The sequence below is a fragment of the Simochromis diagramma genome, unplaced genomic scaffold (genome assembly GCF_900408965.1).
Source record: "Simochromis diagramma unplaced genomic scaffold, fSimDia1.1 OVJJ01000483.1, whole genome shotgun sequence".
Lineage (NCBI taxonomy): Eukaryota > Metazoa > Chordata > Actinopteri > Cichliformes > Cichlidae > Simochromis > Simochromis diagramma.
This window is the reverse complement of record NW_024386835.1, coordinates 1,747,490-1,764,512: the sequence shown is the minus strand read 5'-3', so window position 1 is coordinate 1,764,512 and position 17,023 is coordinate 1,747,490. Positions and strand designations below refer to the sequence as shown.

General features: G+C 39.1%; 2 protein-coding genes across 2 annotated transcripts; both read right to left on the bottom strand.

The window, feature by feature from the left end:
• Positions 1 to 249: 249 nt before the first annotated feature.
• On the bottom strand, positions 250 to 3,727 carry chchd4b (coiled-coil-helix-coiled-coil-helix domain containing 4b). Its single transcript, XM_040028735.1, has 3 exons — positions 3,494 to 3,727; positions 1,664 to 1,762; positions 250 to 1,584 (listed from the first exon to the last, which is right to left on the bottom strand). The coding sequence occupies exons 1-3, from the start codon at positions 3,513 to 3,515 to the stop codon at positions 1,262 to 1,264; spliced, it is 444 nt and encodes a 147-aa protein (XP_039884669.1). The 5' UTR covers positions 3,516 to 3,727; the 3' UTR covers positions 250 to 1,261.
• Positions 3,728 to 6,849: 3,122 nt separating this feature from the next.
• Positions 6,850 to 13,621, bottom strand: sec61a1 (SEC61 translocon subunit alpha 1). The gene is made up of 12 exons (XM_040028725.1): positions 13,479 to 13,621; positions 12,763 to 12,830; positions 12,567 to 12,632; positions 12,220 to 12,298; positions 12,005 to 12,136; positions 11,790 to 11,899; positions 10,478 to 10,631; positions 10,181 to 10,341; positions 9,869 to 10,066; positions 9,270 to 9,461; positions 9,102 to 9,178; positions 6,850 to 7,942 (listed from the first exon to the last, which is right to left on the bottom strand). The coding sequence occupies exons 1-12, from the start codon at positions 13,483 to 13,485 to the stop codon at positions 7,756 to 7,758; spliced, it is 1,431 nt and encodes a 476-aa protein (XP_039884659.1). The 5' UTR covers positions 13,486 to 13,621; the 3' UTR covers positions 6,850 to 7,755.
• Positions 13,622 to 17,023: the final 3,402 nt, after the last annotated feature.

The following is a 17,023-nucleotide window of genomic DNA, read 5'->3' as shown; positions in this document are numbered from 1 at the left end:
GAAACTACAGGCACGATGTCAGTTTTCAAAGATGGTGGGTACACTGACTTACTGTTTATGGTTCTTTAACCTGATGTACTGATATATTATCAATACACAATATAATATCTTATGTTGTACACCATGTTTTTTGAGTGAAAATTCAGTGTCGGTAAGCAAACACGTGATGAGTAACATTGTTCATTTTCCCATCGTTAATGATGTAAACCTGCAATATGATGTGTACAGTCAACAATATCTCACAAACCAGAGATTTGTAATTGATTTTATTATAAAACTTTTAACAATATCCAGTTCAAGTCAAGTCAGTCACTCCTGTGCGGCACACACACGGTTCATTTCAGCTTAGATGAGGTAAATTTTTCAGGTCTGGTTATAAAAAAAATGCAGTCTTACTGGACAGAGAGTGCAAAGACACAAATAAACAGCTCATAAACAAAAACAAGTTGCAGTCATTTCCTTCAGTTTGTGCTTCATACCTCGTAAAGCTGGCAACTTTTTCAATAATGTTACTAACATAAACTGTTGAGACAAATTTGATATAAGTAACATTTGTGTAACAATGTAAAACACAGAAAATGAAGACAATATACTGTTTACACTCTCTGAACCTGTGATGGTTAATCACACAGCAGACAAATGTTCATCCTGAGACACGAAGAAAAAGAGCCAAACGTATACACACAGTGCACTGTGTGGGTGTAGGAAGCTTGGTCCTTAATTAGCACTCAGCTGAAGATTATTTACAACCATTTTGGATGAGCACAGTGGCAGGATTAAACAACTTCACAAACCTTTTTTTCTTTTGTCCATTAAATCGCTTTGCTGACAAAGTTTGTAAATGAAACTGAAATAAATGTTTTATCTGCTACAGCATGCAAACAGTATCTGCTCTGTACCCATTTTCCTTTAAGGACAAATCAGAAACCAGTGGAGGGAAAATCTTAAATACTTTTTGATATTAAGGTGGCAGCGTTTGCTTCCATCCAGCCAATCAAATTACTTTAAATTAACTCATAATAATCTGTAATCTGTGCTGCGTGTTTCCTCACTTTGTCTATCCAGCTTCCACACAGCCCAAAGCAAAACAGCCATTTCTGATCATTTACAAATGAGCTATTAAAAAAAAACTGTCGATAGTAAAAATAAACTAATGACAAATAATGAAAAAATATCTCTGCATTATTTTTGCTCAATAAAGGGATGATTAATTATGTCATGTATGGATACTGAGCGTCGCTGTTGCTGCGGAGACTCATTATTAGCTCTCTGTGTTGGCCTGTTTGGTATCAGAGTCCTGATCTGAGGCAGATGTTGAGCTTTCATCCAGCGCATCTGTGGATTCAGAGTCTTTTGGGGTGTCGCTGGGTGATTTGTCATCTTCTTGTGGGTAGAGCTCTGGGTAACGCTGCATGCACTCCTGCATAGACCTGAACTGCTCCAGGCAGTCAGAGCCCTTCACCTCCTCCTTACTATAGTGGAAACAAGAGAAGGCGTCCTTAAATTCAGTCCCACAGGGACCACTGGCCATCCCACCCAGGCAGGGGCAGTTCCAATTAATCTCCCCATTGGGAAGAATTAAGCCTGGGACGAGAGAGGAGAATACAGAATAAATAACTTGTAATTGTGCAACTTCACCAAAGCTTTCTTTACCGTTTCTCACCTCTCTCCTCAAATGGGTCATTGGGGTCTTCCTCCACGAGCTCCGCAGTACTGGGTGCTGCATGATCCTCTTTGGTGGCAAAGATGATCGTGTCTTTACCTGTTGTGTGAAATAGAGTATTTTAAATAAATCATCAGGAAGGTATCAAAACTTTTTCCTGTCGTTGTTGTTTTTTTTTGCCATATATAAGTTAAAATTTTGAATTGAACATCTCAAAATTTCCACTTATTAAATGGAATTTTTACGAGATAACACGAAATGACGGCTCACTTATGACTGGCAGTTTCTTGTATCTTTTTCCAGTGGAGGAAACGAGCTTCCACAGGAGATGACTGGTGGAGTTCTTATTTTGTTAACACACTTAAAACAATGCTCAGCAATTCTTAACAGACTCTCTGAAATGAAGATTTGCTGCTTTCTTTCTTTTTCGTGTTTTGTTTGTTGGTGTTTTATACAATTTTCTTTGAATCATTTAACAGCCAATAAAAGATTATTTGAAGTTATCACTCAAAGCACTTCAAACTAAGTCCCAGGATTTTTTTTCCAAGGACTTAAGAGCTTTATCTGGCATTGAGTCTTCCGAAGTATACAGAGGAAAACCCCATAGACACAGCAAAAACATGAAGACGAAGATAAACACTCTTCCGGGGTAAGCTGAGAAAATCTCTCTCTGTCTGTCTGTCCTTCTCCCAATCTGTGATGTGTCTTCTCTGCTATCTGTTATTCAAGTTCCATCAGCATTGTGTTCTAGCACGCTATACAACGAAACTGTTTTCTCTGACACACATCTGTTCCCACAGTACATGTTTACTGGTTGATATGAATGGGGAAATGTATAAAACAGGCTCAGCGGGACTGCCCTGGCAAGCACTCGCATACACTATTACTCTGTACTGCTTTTCCTCCCTTGCAAGTGAATAAACATAAAAGAGATTAAACTGACTTTGATTAAAACAGAGATATGAAGAGGGGTCATTATATCATAAAGGCACCTGAGCTGCCATTTCAGTGAGTGTGCAAAGTTTCCTGCCACTCCGTTGCATGCACAAACAAGCTCGCAATAAGCTAGTTTCATTTAGTTAAGTTCACATAAATTTAATACTGATAAATAGAAAAGGTAGTTACGAGCGTTTAACAGTTGTGATTATACACAGTTATATAATAAAGAATGTTCTCTTCCCACCTTTAAATGAAACATATTTGTGTGATGATAATTATTATTATTATTATTGTGTGATTATAAACTCTTATCTCCAAGAACGAGTGTGCACTCTCCCTGTTCTCTGAAACTGAAACACCAGGCTTTGCAGGTGTTAACTAAGGATTAATAAGCCACGTAATCATAGCTTATACATTACGAATTCAGCTGTAGTTCATTATTTATTATAGGCACTTTTCCCCCACTAAATAACTAAACTTAATCTACATCATAGCCAATAAGGGCTGTGTAGTGTAAAAGCATCTTAAAACCACACTTGGTGTGACGAATTACTTAATCTGCTACCATGACAGTCCAAATACTTTCACACACACCTTAAACTATAACTAGACTAGAAGTGACTTTCTAACGTGCTAATATTAGTCACTTTAATAATTACGGTATGTTGCAGGCCTGGTGGACTGTAGCACGTTCTGGTCAAGGTTAAACTCTGACGGCCACAGGTGGCAGGCACTGTTGCCCTCTCAGGATAACTGTCCTAGCTAAGATCCTATGAGGGAGCTTCTTAATCCACCTTATTATTACACCAAGATTCATTTTTCATTCAGACTCAACTAAGCTTTAGAGAGTAGCTTTGCAGAAAAGTTAGCCGGCTATCACAGCATGCTTACCTTCCTGTCTGACCGAACTCATCTCTTCACGCCGAAGCACATTAACTTCCTCCTCTTGACTCCTTGAAACAGATGGCAGGTCACTGATGGTTGCGCCTTTTACTGACACACAATGCAACAAACGCAAATATCACAGCATCGCAGGTTTTAATCCATCCTTCGGAAGCTGTTTCACAACTATCCTTGCCAGAACGTGGTTACTCTTCTTCTCCGAAAGTGTTGCTGGGATCGTTCACGCCACGGTGCGCGTTGCTGCCTCCTGGAGTTTGTAACAGAAATATCCTCTTCATCTTGTGTTTGGACCACACTTTATTTCTGCGAAATTACATAAAATGTTATGCGCTTAATTATTGAATATTATTCAAGTAATTACAGGTAGTTTGGTACACCCGTCCATTAAAGCTTTTATCCCTAAAGTTCGGTTGTATTACAAATCAATTAACGTCACTGAAAATAAGGGAATGAAGAGACAATATTACATCTTCTACTTTTTTAATGTTAATTACATACTCATATGTTAAACATATGAGTATGTAATCAATATAAAATGATAAAATAGAGATTACAAAAAGAGCTTTCCAAAATGTTTATTTTTGGGGTAAATATATTGTGAGTTATAATCACAGGTGTTAATGCACACTGAGGGAAAAATATAATTCAGCAAACTGTTTCACGCATGAAATGAACAATACAGGGATGGCCAGTCATAATGCCAGTTATTCTGGTATCTAATTAATAAAAAATCCATTTGCTTTGCCCAAACCAAACACCTGCTGTTCCTGAATAATACATTGTACAAAATTAAAAATAATACTACTAATTAAAGATTATTACAAAAAAAATTAATGAACAAATAACTGCATTAGCATTCACCATTGCTCAATTCCTCTTTAATGGGGAAAAAGAGGAAATATCTGAAATATCTATTGAATAACTGATGCCCTGTGTCCAACAAATTACTTCCTTTGTCAAAATAACTTTTTCAGATCTTTAATGCTTAGCAAATACGTTATACTTCTCCCACAATCAAAGCTGTGGTATAGGCTTTTATTTATTTTATTTTAATTTTTTTTAAGTTAACTAATTTTTATTAGATTATATTTCATTTAAATTTATGTGTAATGTTGATGCAAATTGAATAAAAGAAAAAAAACAACAAAAAAACCCCAGACAAATAAAAATTTTTAGTCACAAATGTCATAAAAATGCTGAATGCACAAATGCTGAAAGAGAAGGAACAACAGGAAGCAATACACCAGGAGATGCAACGTAAGCTCCACGATGTGAAAACAATGCATGTTGAGAAAATAAATGAAGGGTTGCAAACAAAGTTTGATGAAGCACTCCATAGAAAAATAAAAATGCTGAAAGAAAAGGAACAGCAGGACTCAATACACCAACAAATGAAGTCTAAGCTTCAAGATTTGGAAGCAATACACCAGCAGATGCAGTGCAAGCTTCAGGTTACTGAGAAAAATAATGGAAGTTTGTGCGTAATGTTTGGTGAAGCGTTGAAAAGAAATACAGAAGTGGTTAAAGAGAAAGAACAGCAGGAGGTTATACACCAGCAGATGCAGTGCAGGCTCCAAACCATGGAAGCATTACATCATCAGATGCTGTACAAGCTTCACATCACGGAAAAAAAATAATGAAGGCTTACACGTAATGTTTAATGAAGCACTGAGACGAAACACAGAAATGTTGAAAGACAAGGAGCAAATGAAGCAATGTGCAAACAAATACAGGGCAAACTTCAAGACATGGAAGCAATTCAGCAAAAGCTCCAGAGCAAGCTTCAAGTCACCGAAGGTTTACACATAATGTTTTACTAAGCAGTGAGAATTAATACTAAATACTGAAATGCTTAAAGAGAAAGGAGAAACAGGAGCTATACACCAAGAGACTATGTGCAAACTTCAAGTATCAGAGAAAAATAATGAAGGTTTGCGTGTTCGATAAAGCACTCCAAAGAAATATGCAAATGCTTTAAGAGAAGGAACAATAGGAAGCAGTTCACCAACAGATGCAGTGCAAACTCAAAGACACAGAGAGAAAATGGAAGCATTACAAGAAATATTCGATAAAGAACTCAAAGAAAATTCAGACCTGCTAAAAGAGAAGGAAAAACTCCAGAAACCCAGAGAGAGATGCAGTATATTCTTTAAGACTTTGAAACTTAAAATACAGAGTTGTGAGTATTAATAAAGGACAAAAACACTGAACTCAAGGAAGAGAAAGAGCAGCTTGAGAAGATATGCAGAGAAATAGAGCCAAATCCAAGAAGTGGTGACCAAAAACACCCAATTACAAGCACTCTACAGCAAAGTCCATTACGCAAACACCAAAATGCAAGAGTAAAAGCAACGACAGGAGAAAAATCTCAAAGACATACAGCCTTTATTTCAAGAACTACAGAAGAGACATGAAGAGTTAAAAGCCATCCATCACAAATAACAACAAAGAAACAAGGACATGCATGAGGCAAACGAAGAACTGCAGGAGAAAAACAAAGCCCTGCGAGAAAAGCAAAAGGAAAACCAGGAAACATTAGAACAACTGGAGAGAAGGTGGAAGGTCAAGATGACATGCAGACGTTCAAACCAAGTATCGAAATGGAGAAGAACTGTGATGAAAATGACTTTGAAAATGGCATGGATGTTGGTGCAACAAGGTTGGTGCGCAGTCATTTGAATATTGCCTTCAGTAGCTTAGCGAACCAAACCAGAGATAACACCATTTTTCTTAAACCGCTGTTATGCTAAAGCAGGATTAGTTCAAGTTTCTTAATTTAAAGACAATTATAATCAATTCTTATGGAAGCACACTTTAAAAAAAAATTTAAAAACACTTTTTTTTGAACAATTGTGTTTGATATTTGTAAGGCGTAGACAAGTCCGATGTAAAGCTTTGCAGGCACTTGAATGTTTATTTATACTGTTTTCAGTGAGTCCTTTCTCCAATGTATCATACCCAGCTCTGCTGTCCTCCTACTCAAATAGGAAAGGCATGATTATACAATGGAAATGGAACCCGTTCTGGTCAGCCTTCCCCTGCAGGTAAGCCACAAACCACACCCCCTCACAATGAGACTGCCCAAACAGTCCTACTTAGTATTATTCTCTGACAAAACCACATTATTTCATCATGTTTTTATATTGTCTGTTTTCCTCTTTGTGTAATACTTCGGCGGTTTATGTGCAAAGACCAGAAACTCAAACTGACAGGGTCTTGCGGGCTGATCTGTAAACCACCAGACAGTAAAGCCATCATTTGTTAACATGTAAACATCACAAAAACCTCCCCAGATTCACCTGTATGTATAAAAAGGACATTCCAAGCAAATAGTTAAAAGTCAGTCTTTTTCCACAAAATGTTTTATTGAGAATGTTTTTTGTACAAGTTTGTTCTGAAATGCAATTATTTTTACATATTCAAAGACTTTATCTTACACTTAAGACAAATTCAAGTTATTTAATATATGGCCTATGTACAGTCTGTTTGGAAAAGTTATTATTGAAAGTACACAAAGCAGACAACTAAAAACAAAACAAGACATAAGACTGCATGATGTGGGTAACAAGAGTCAATGAAAGCTGTCATTTAATACTGAAGCTCCCCGGGAATGCCTTAAATTAAAAATGAGTTTTGAATGTTTCCCAGAGGTTGGAACCCAATGTGAGCTCCATCTCTTCTTCTCAGAGGACCCTGACCCAATAAACACTTCAGTGCAGTGTCCCGATCAGAAACATACACACTCCTCGACTCTGACAGTTCACCTCCTGGTTTACACCATTAACTGACTGGCAGATTAACTAAAAAAAAAAATTAAATAAAGCTGAAAGTAAAAGTAGGAGATAACACTAAGCACACTGAAGACAGATGACCGTCACCATCCAAATCAAGTATGCCTGCATACCAAAGCATTTGTCAGTCCAGAAGGGGGGAGGGACTCCTGCAGGAAGCCTATAGGTGAATATAGGAAGCTTTAATCACGTTTTATCAGGTAGAAACATGGCTAAAGCACAGCCAAATGTCTTTCTTTGCATCATTTTGGAAGGTCTGTGGGGAAAACAAATGGAGTGAAGAGTCAGCATATTGTCCCAGCACCTCACAGTACCCGATTTCAGCGGAGACTCCTGAAGGTTCCTCAAACGTCCTAAAAAAATTGCAGTGCCGATGATGCAGGGGCTTCTCACGGCTGTAAAATAAACGCGGGTTTTGTGGTGCTAAAAAAAGTTGGGTCAAAAGCAAGAGCACGATGGCTAGAAGAATAGGCCTTCAAAGCTCCCTACTTCACTCTGTTCTTTCACAAATATTTCAAAGTACTGGTAGATAATGGTGACGGCCAGCAGGATACCAGTGCCAGAGCCAATGGCTCCAAGGAAGTCTGCCATCACTGACAAACCACCGATACACAGTCCACCAAAGGCAGCAGCAGTGGGAATGTATCTAAAATGAAAACAGAGAAATTAAGGAAATTACACACCCTGTGTTTTTTTGTTGAAAATGCAATCTGTAGTAAGGATGATAGCATTCACATATACGGCTTAAGAAAAAAGAAGAAGAAAGAAAGGGAATACTCAATCACAGTTTAACATAAAGATACAAAGTCAGTTAAAATTAATAAATATCACCCTGTCAATTTAGAAAGCAGAAGCCATTGTGAACTCATTTCATCTACTGTGGTGTAAATGAAAGTGACAACAAATGCACTGGAGACACAACAATAATAATTCCTCCAAAAGGGAATGATTGTGAAAGGTGTTGGTGACTACAGGCACTTTTACTCTAATGTCCTTTTTTGTTCCACACTGACTGCAACATCCGAGACAATTCAGTAGTTCAGCTCTTTACTGCTGGATCCACCGGCCACATTCGAAAAGTGCCGCTGCACCTACCACAGTCTCTCAAGCCCTGCTAGCTGTGGAGTGAAAAGAGGAGAAGTTTGGGCGACTCTATTCATTGGCGAGCACTCACTCCCGGAGGCACTTGCGCTGCATCTCCAGCCTCCAGCAATAGCACTGCATGCCCCGCACTGCCAAGCCTACAAAACGACCTACCCCCCAACCCTCCATGTGCATTATTCCAACTAAAAGTGTCAGATACAGACTCGACAAGTGTTACACAAAGGCCGCAATCCTTTAGTGGAACCTGTGCCAACAGACTGGCACCATGCAGTTTGACTGGCATTCCCCCAGAGAAAACCAGAGCTGGCAGGTTCGCCACTGGCGCCCTATTTTCTTCAGTGATGAAAGGAAGGAAGTTCACCTCATGTGAGCATGTGAAAGACAGACGTTCATGCTTCCTATCCCTGACTTTGTGTTATACACTGATGATCATGTTCCCTTACATTTTTGAGAAGTGTACACTCACTTAACTAAGTAGTGCTTAAAAGAGCAGTTTAGCAAAAAGTGTGGGTTGGCATCATTTATATGTAGGAAATGTGAAAAGCAGTTATATGGAGGCTGTGTCTGGATGAACTCATGACATAACCTCCTGAACCAGAGCATTGCATAACAAACACTTGAAACACAAAATTGTTCTGTATATTTTGGGAAGCTGGCGAAAATCTAGAAGGTCAACAGGTGTAACAGATCTTGTATTTTACCTGTTAAGCTCATGGACCATTGAGGTCTCTCTGTGTCCCCTCATCACCATCTGCTGCTCCTTCAGCTGTTTTGCAACCTGCATGACAGGAAATGGAATAGAGCTCTAAGAACGAGTTTTCTTGAAACAATGTCATAACACAACCTACTAGAAAACAGTAATAACTTACATCTTTTGCAGAGGAGCCTGATACTTCAATCCAGGTTTTGGAGAAAAAGGCACATGAACCAAGCATGAAGATGATGTAGATTACTGCGTGGACTGGGTCCTCCAGAACAGAGCCAAATGATTCAGGTGGAGAGAAGTAGTAACAGAGTCCCCCGACTGGGTAAGCACGGGCCGGGCCACCAGACGATGCGTCCTGGGAAAACGGGAACAAAACGTACTCCATCAGTCACTAATGTTAACATGATAATGAGTTGTCAGACTCCGGTACAATCTTTCCACAATTTTATTTTGTTTCCTTTTATCAATAACCAAAAATATCAAAGAATAGGCTTGTCCTGGCACACAGGTGTGAATGTCATGGTAAGCTTACATAAATGCAGCTTGTGTAGTTAGAAAAATATGGTTAAAAAACAAAACAAAACTGACTGTTTGAGAGGAGGTAGTTTTTATAAAGAAGATGGATCGCTAAACCATTAGCAGAGGCATTTATTTTTGGGTTGTTAGGTGTTGGGTCTTTTTGCACTTTAAATAAGGCATTTTGCATGTCAACACACTAACAAACTGAACTGAAGAATCTATAAAACGCAAACATGTACTCACAGACCACGTTCCGAGCAGATTAACCAGGAAATTGCCACTGAAGCGCGTGGAGAGCATCTGGGAGATCACATACAAGTTGGAGACCAATGCAGACTGCAGGATGATGGGAATGTTGGAAGTATAAAAGAGCTTGATGGGGTAGGTGTTGTACTGTCCACGGTAACGAGCTGACTTGATTGGCAGATCCACCCTGAATCCCTGTGAGAAGAGATTAATTCATCACACTGATTTATTTTTATTTTTTTAAATACACGTTTTAAATCTCAAGTGGGTTAGTGTGAAGTCAGACAAAAGAAAAGAAAAGCAACCGACCTGAAAGTATATCACTACAGCAAAAACAAAGACTGTAGCAATCAGGTTCATGAGGTTGGGCAGGTTCTGTCTGTAGAAGGCCTCTCTCAGAGCACGCACTTTGTCAGTCCTTGTGGCAAGCAAATGGAAAAGAGCGATGATCGCACCCTCAAACTCCGTGCCTGGAAACACAGAAAAAAAAACCCTCTCAAATTAGAAACCTCGTTTTGGATTGCAAAGATGCAACATGTTTTTTTTAAATTATTATTTAATTTAAAAAAAAAATCACTTTGTAAAAACCAATTATTGGTTCCTTACCTCTTCCAGTGTTCACAGTAGTGGGACTGAAGGCCTTCCACACAATTGTTTCACAGATGTTGGTAGCAATGAACAAGGAAATGCCTGAACCAAGACCATAGCCCTTTTGGAGCAACTCATCCAGCAGCAGCACAATCAGCCCAGCCACAAACAGCTAGAGAGAAACGTAACAGTTCGAGTCATATGAGATTGCTATGGAGATTTGCCATGTTTGGAAAGTTTTGAGTATCGACTCCAACAAACACATTGCGTCTTCTGTTTTTACATTTAAAATTAATAAAAATAAACTATATTTTTCTTAAGAAATTACGTAGGCTTGTGGAATGAAAGATTAATTAAAAACAAATAATACTGACAGCAGATGGGATAAATTCAAAAATTTTACTCCACTTCATTCTTACATTCACAAGATTATAAGAAGCTGTGGTGACAGCAAAACCCCCTCAGCTCACAACCCCAGCAGGTTGTGAGCTGAGCAGAATAAATGAAAAAGAAATGATTTCAGTTGATTAATTTTTTTGAAAATTACTGCATCTATACCTGTTGTTACATTATCAATGAGTATAACAGTTACCCTAAATGATAAATAAAGCCAAAAATAACTGAAATTTAATTATGTTTCCTAGCCCAAAGATTTCTTTAAAGTACCAGTAGCATCATCTCAGTAATAGAAAGGACAGCGTATGTGTGCTTTAGGTTAATTTCAAGGTGCTTTCCTGTTTCTCTAGAGCATGAAAGTAACATCTCCTTGGGAGTATATTTATACTCACAGGTTTAAAACTATTACCAACTAATAACAATTTAAAAAAGGCTGATTTTAATCAAAGTGTTTTCACTGGTATTCTTTGAGTGTTTATGAAAAGGTAGCAGGCAAGGCTTTGGGAAAAGACAAGCTGGAAAAAAAATCTCCATTGCCTCAGCCTTTTGTAAAGAGATTAGAATTTTGTATTGCTGTATAATCAACTACTAATCACACAACTCTAATATGAATGCTGAACCAGACCTTGTACTTAGTTACCCTGTATTTGACAGAGTAACTAATGAAACCTCTCTCTGAAATGCGCCTTGTGCACTTCTTTAATTGTGATGTCAACATTAAGTTTAATAAGAATGACATTGAATAAACAGTAATGCCAGTGTAAGGGACATGTCTGTAATAATAACGTTCATAAAAACAAAAACAACACTGTTGGAAACTCTGAGGAACCAAACAATTAATAATTAATTAATAAAACAATTTATAGCTAATTTATATACATGTCCTGACATTATACAGTTCAGGTATGTTTGCAGATATTCATCCTGTTCTCACCTGAATGATGATCAGCAGACAGATCCCTGCACCCATCTCTGACGGATCTCCGTACATGCCAGTCATCACATACACAATAGCCTGGCCAATGGTGATGATCATGCCAAACACTGAAGAAAAATAAATAAATAAAAAAATCAGAGGTCAGAGACCCTAAAGTCTTGATAGGCAATTTCAAACTACTTCAAACCAGCACCTGAGCAGAGTTTACATACATTTTTGTGCTCCATTAAAAAGCGCTCTGTCCTTTGGAGTGTCTCCAACTTCGATGATCTTAGCTCCAGCAAGCAGCTGCATGATCAGGCCTGAGGTGACAATTGGCGAGATACCCAGCTCCATCAAAGTACCTAGAAGAAAATGTTCAAGTTAGACCCCAGAAAACAGCAGACATATATTTAACTTATACACAAATATATTAAAAGGTATATACCTCTGTTTGAGGCCAGAATGACTCTCATCCAGTAGAAAGGATCTGCAGAGTCTGAGGACATTATGCCAAACAGGGGAATCTGAAAAGCAACATATTGCATTTACAGTTGAGTCTTAATTGGCTGCATGAAGTGTTATAATTGTGTGTCCCCTGAATTCACTGACTTCAGCTTGATACTTTGACTATTATGTAAGAAACATTCCTGTAACAGACAACTTAATGTAATAATAACATTGTAATAATTTATGCTAAGTTTTTTTTAACTTATTTAAGCTGTTGAGGTTTTTTCCCCTATTAAAAATATAATAAAGATGTAAATACACAAACTAAACAACAGTGAGACTCACCTGGCAGCACACCAGAAAGATGAAAAGAGTGATAGCTGTCCATAACACCTTCTCTCTGAACTGGATCTAATGGTTGAGCAAATGTAATAAGTTTAAAGGGGGGGGGGGGGAAATTAAAGCAAACACAATATAAAGCTTACTGATTGCTTATTTAGAACTATGAAAACAAGGGGGAGGTATTTAAAAACACACATACCTTTCTTTCGGGTTTTTGGATCTCTGGCAGCACAGCACAGAAAGGCTTTATCACCTCCAAGAATTTGACTGAAAACAAACAAACAAACAAACAAACATGAGTAAAAAGGTGATCATATCTGGTTATCATCAGCGGGACGTGGTAATGAATGGGGGGCGGACTTTACAGACAAATGTGAATGTACCAACAATGTACCTGGAGTAAAGCAAAGCTTTGAAAAAAAAAAATCAGTTTCCTGTTGTTATGTCAGATCTTTACAGTACCTCTACAACCTACATGTTTCTAGTAATGCAAGGCAGGAAACAGGAACAGCGGACTCACAAAAAACAGAGCGTCTTATGCGTCGTCATCACTAGACTGTCAATGTCTTTGAATGAGTGGCTAACAAGTTAGCGTAAAGGTCTCGAAATAAAGCCACTCACCGTATCGCTTTTAAAGGATATCTACAGACTAGAAAACTAGTTTGCCAAAATATCACCTAGTTATTAAGCTAAACCCTACAACTACTTCTCATTAGAAATATTTTCATAACAGGGAAAAAACCATTTATCAACCAGGAAGCTAGCGACTAAATGCTAGCTGCATGCGATCAATGCCAGTTGCTAGTTACCGTTAGCTAACTAAGTTGTCAAAAACACATAAAACACTGTTTCAGTTTTGCTCCTCGTTTTTTGAAGATCACAGTCTTAAAAATCATGTGCCAAAGTGAAACTTACTGCCCATGATGTCCCAACTGGTCTCTTTGTACGGTTCTTCACAGTGGAAATGAGACCAGCTTGAGCCTGAGTAACTGAGCCACCGGGAGGAAAAGGAGGAGACACGTCATCACTACAGACACGAAGACCAGCGATTTAAAGAGACAGCGACCTTTTAACTGAACATCACATATCACAGTTGCAATACAAAGAAAAAAAAAGTTGCAATACAAAGAAACGAAGGACAAATATAAAAAGCTACATTTTAATAGACCTACTTAAATTTTTGACATACTGGTGTAAAGCAAACAACCCCGGAGCCTGACAGTCCCAGAGAAACAGAGGGACAATATTTTTCAGCTGCTACTACTCACTATGTAGTACTGCAGTTAAAGTTACAAATTGTAAAATATCGCCACTTGATGTCAATAGATTTCAGAGTGTAGTCAAATGAATTTATCCCTTCCAATTCAAGAGCATAACGATGCCATTATGCTCGCCGTGTTGCCTGTGTCATGCGCGCTGATTCTGATGTCACGTCCTGTCCACTGGGCAGTCCAGCACCTTTCGATTTTTGAAACCTGGCGCACTGTGCCGCAGCTTGGTTGAAGTAACAAGTGTACAATCGTGTCAGATTTTATTGCCATTTTAGTGGAGATGTTGGAAAAGTTTGAAAACTTACAACAACAAAAAACGTTAGAGAACATCTTGGCTTTGACCTTATTCCTCTCCTCCGTGCTTATGATAGAGTAATTTTAGGAAACTAAAGCCAGATTTTAGCTGGCATAACCAGCCAGGCTTGTAACCAACCAGTTGGACATGTCTAATCTGCTGACAGTAAGTAATTGCAACAATAATGGGAATAAATAAGCATGTTTATGCATATTTTCACGTGTAACAGTTCAGTTCAGGAAATAAATCTTGATGTGATGAGGAAGAAAATGTTTTTTTTTAAATAGATGCTAGTTGCATTGTCTCTTTCCTTTGCATTTTTGATTCTTTGGTTAAAGACTTTCAGCGGAGCAGCGGTAGAAGACAGTCAGCAGCTCCTTCTTCAGGTCCATTTTTCTGAGGATTCTCAGAAAGTGGACACGCTGTTGGGCCTTCTTCAAAACCGCAGAGGTGTTTGAGCTCCATTGGAGGTCTGTGTCTATGTGCACACCCAGGAACTTGAAACTGGACACCCTTTCCACACACTCCCCGCTGATGTTGACAGGCTGCAGCTCAAACTTCCTGCTTCTGAAGTCGACTACCAGTTCTTCTGTCTTGGTGGTATTGAGGTCCAGGTTGTTGTCTACACACCAATCTGTCAGCCTCTGAACCTCAGCTCTGTACGCCGTCTCATCTCCCCCAGAGATGAGCCCCACCACAGTGGTATCATCTGCAAACTTAATGACTGCGTTGTCTGGGTGGGAACTAACACAGTCATGTGTGTACAGATTGTATAGTAGAGGACTCAGTACACAGCCTTGTGGAGAGCCGGTGTTGAGGCTGAGGGGTGAGGAAAGATGAGGCCCCACTCTAACTCTCTGTACACGGTCTGACAGGAAGTCTCTGATCCAGCGGCAGGTGGTAGAAGGAAGTCCAATATCCAGCAGTTTAACTATTAGTCTGTCCGGGAGTATCGTATTTAAAGCAGAGCTAAAGTCAACAAAGAGCAGCCTGGCGTAACGGCCTTGTTGTTCCAGGTGAGAGATAGTGGTGTGGAGCGTTGTAGCAATGGCATCTTCAGTTGGTCTGTTAGCTCTGTATGCGAACTGGAGCGGGTTGAGTGTGGGTGGCAGGCAGGACATGATGTGATGTCGGACCAGTTTCTTGAAGCACTTCATTATAACAGGGGTTAGAGCAACTGGTCGGTAGTTGTTGAGGCTGCTAATGTTGGTATGCTTTGGCAGTGGGACAATTGTGGCTGACTTTAGGATGCAGGACTGGGAGAGTGAAGTGTTGAAGATCTTAGTGACGACCCCAGCCAGCTGGTCTGCACATTCTTTTAGAACCCTTCCGGTCACCCCGTCTGGACCTGCGGCCTTCCTGGGGTTCACTGCCCTCAGTGTGCACCTCATCTCATATTCCTGGACCATGAGGCTTTGGCTGCTGCTGCTGTCCGATTTAGCAGTTTAACACTCAAAAGAGGCTATTTCATAATGACTTATTTTATTTCTGAGGGTATATAATACAAAGTACTACAATATCAAGCATTAACTTCATCATAAACTGTACAAAATATTACTATTTTGCTTAAAATCGACCTGACTACTTGTTCCTCCACTGCTGAAACATGACTTTCTCCACCAGAGGGCAGCGCTGACCAGAGGCAAAAATGTAGCTCAGGCAATACAGGGTTGTCAAGAAAGTGATACGGCTCCCTTTTGAGTTTCACTTTCAACAAAGGCAAAATAATATACACAAAGGAGTTTACAGAATAACCAGAGCAGTTGATAGTGTCAGTAAAGGCAAAACAATAGGCCAGCATCAGTATTAACAATGATGAATAAGATTAATATATCTGCTCTTTCTTTTTAAGTGGTGTGCAATGACGTCAGCATATACAAGGGTTCCACTATTTATGCTTTGATTTGATGCTCCTGGTTTAGATACAAATAGCATTTAAAGGTAACAACATTACGTAATTAAAGTGGCGATTTGTTGCAACCGCAAACAAGGTTTTGATCTACATGGAGGTGAAACACATAGTAACTTCGAGGATGTTCTTGTTTCTTCTAGTCATTTCTTTTTTTAATTCCACATTTTCCAGATCAGTTCCCCGTATGTTTTAAAGAGGACCTATTATACCAATTCCCCATTCTTAGACTGGGCTTTAGTGCAGCCTCTTAACACCAACTGTCTAAAACTACTCTCACTTTAAGTGAGAGGCAACCCTCCCTGCAACTTTAACTTTCTCCTGATTGGCTGCCTCTCACAAACACAAGATTTGACCAGGACTTTTATATACTGCAAGACTGTCAGATCCATCCATCCATTTTCTCTTTCACTTATTTGGGGCTGGGTTGCAGAGGCTAAGCAGAGAGGTCCAGACCTCCCACTCCTTAGCCACTTCCTCTAGCTTATCCACGGGGACATTGAGGTGTTCCCAGGCCTGCCAAGAAATATAATCTCTCCAGTGTGTGTCCTGGGTCTGCACTAGGGCCTCCTTCCAGTGGGACATGCCCAAGACACCTTACCCAGGAGGCACCCAGGAGGTACCCTAATCAAATACCTAAACCACCTCTTTCAGCATTGAGGAGTAGCACACAATATCATAGTACATTGTCAGATCTCAGAATTATTCATACATTTTATTTAATTCTAAAAAGAAGATATTAGTGTCTTGAACAAAAATTTTTGAACTAGTGCCCCAAAACATTATATGAATTGTAAACGTGACTTGTGACATGGTCACTGTGAACGCAAATACTCAAGCTGAACAAAAACACATGCAAAGAAAAGTTCCTTGGCAGCTGGTGTTGCACAAGAGTCTTTGATTTCATTGAAATATGAGCATGAAGGAATTTTGAGTTCCTTGGACTGATACTGGTGAATGTTTGTTCTCCTTCCTTTTTGTCTCG

Excerpts from the sequence above, each read along its gene's own strand:
- sec61a1 (XM_040028725.1), bottom strand. Across the intron at positions 10,342-10,477 it reads TACTGTGAACACTGGAAGAG|GCACGGAGTTTGAGGGTGCG; the intron begins GTAAGGAACCAA and ends CTGTGTTTCCAG. Across the intron at positions 9,179-9,269 it reads CAGGCTCCTCTGCAAAAGAT|GTTGCAAAACAGCTGAAGGA; the intron begins GTAAGTTATTAC and ends CCTGTCATGCAG.
- chchd4b (XM_040028735.1), bottom strand. The coding sequence starts at position 3,515 with ATGAGTTCGGTCAGACAGGAAG. Across the intron at positions 1,763-3,493 it reads GAGTTCGGTCAGACAGGAAG|GTAAAGACACGATCATCTTT; the intron begins GTAAGCATGCTG and ends TTCACACAACAG. Across the intron at positions 1,585-1,663 it reads TGACCCATTTGAGGAGAGAG|GCTTAATTCTTCCCAATGGG; the intron begins GTGAGAAACGGT and ends CTCTCGTCCCAG.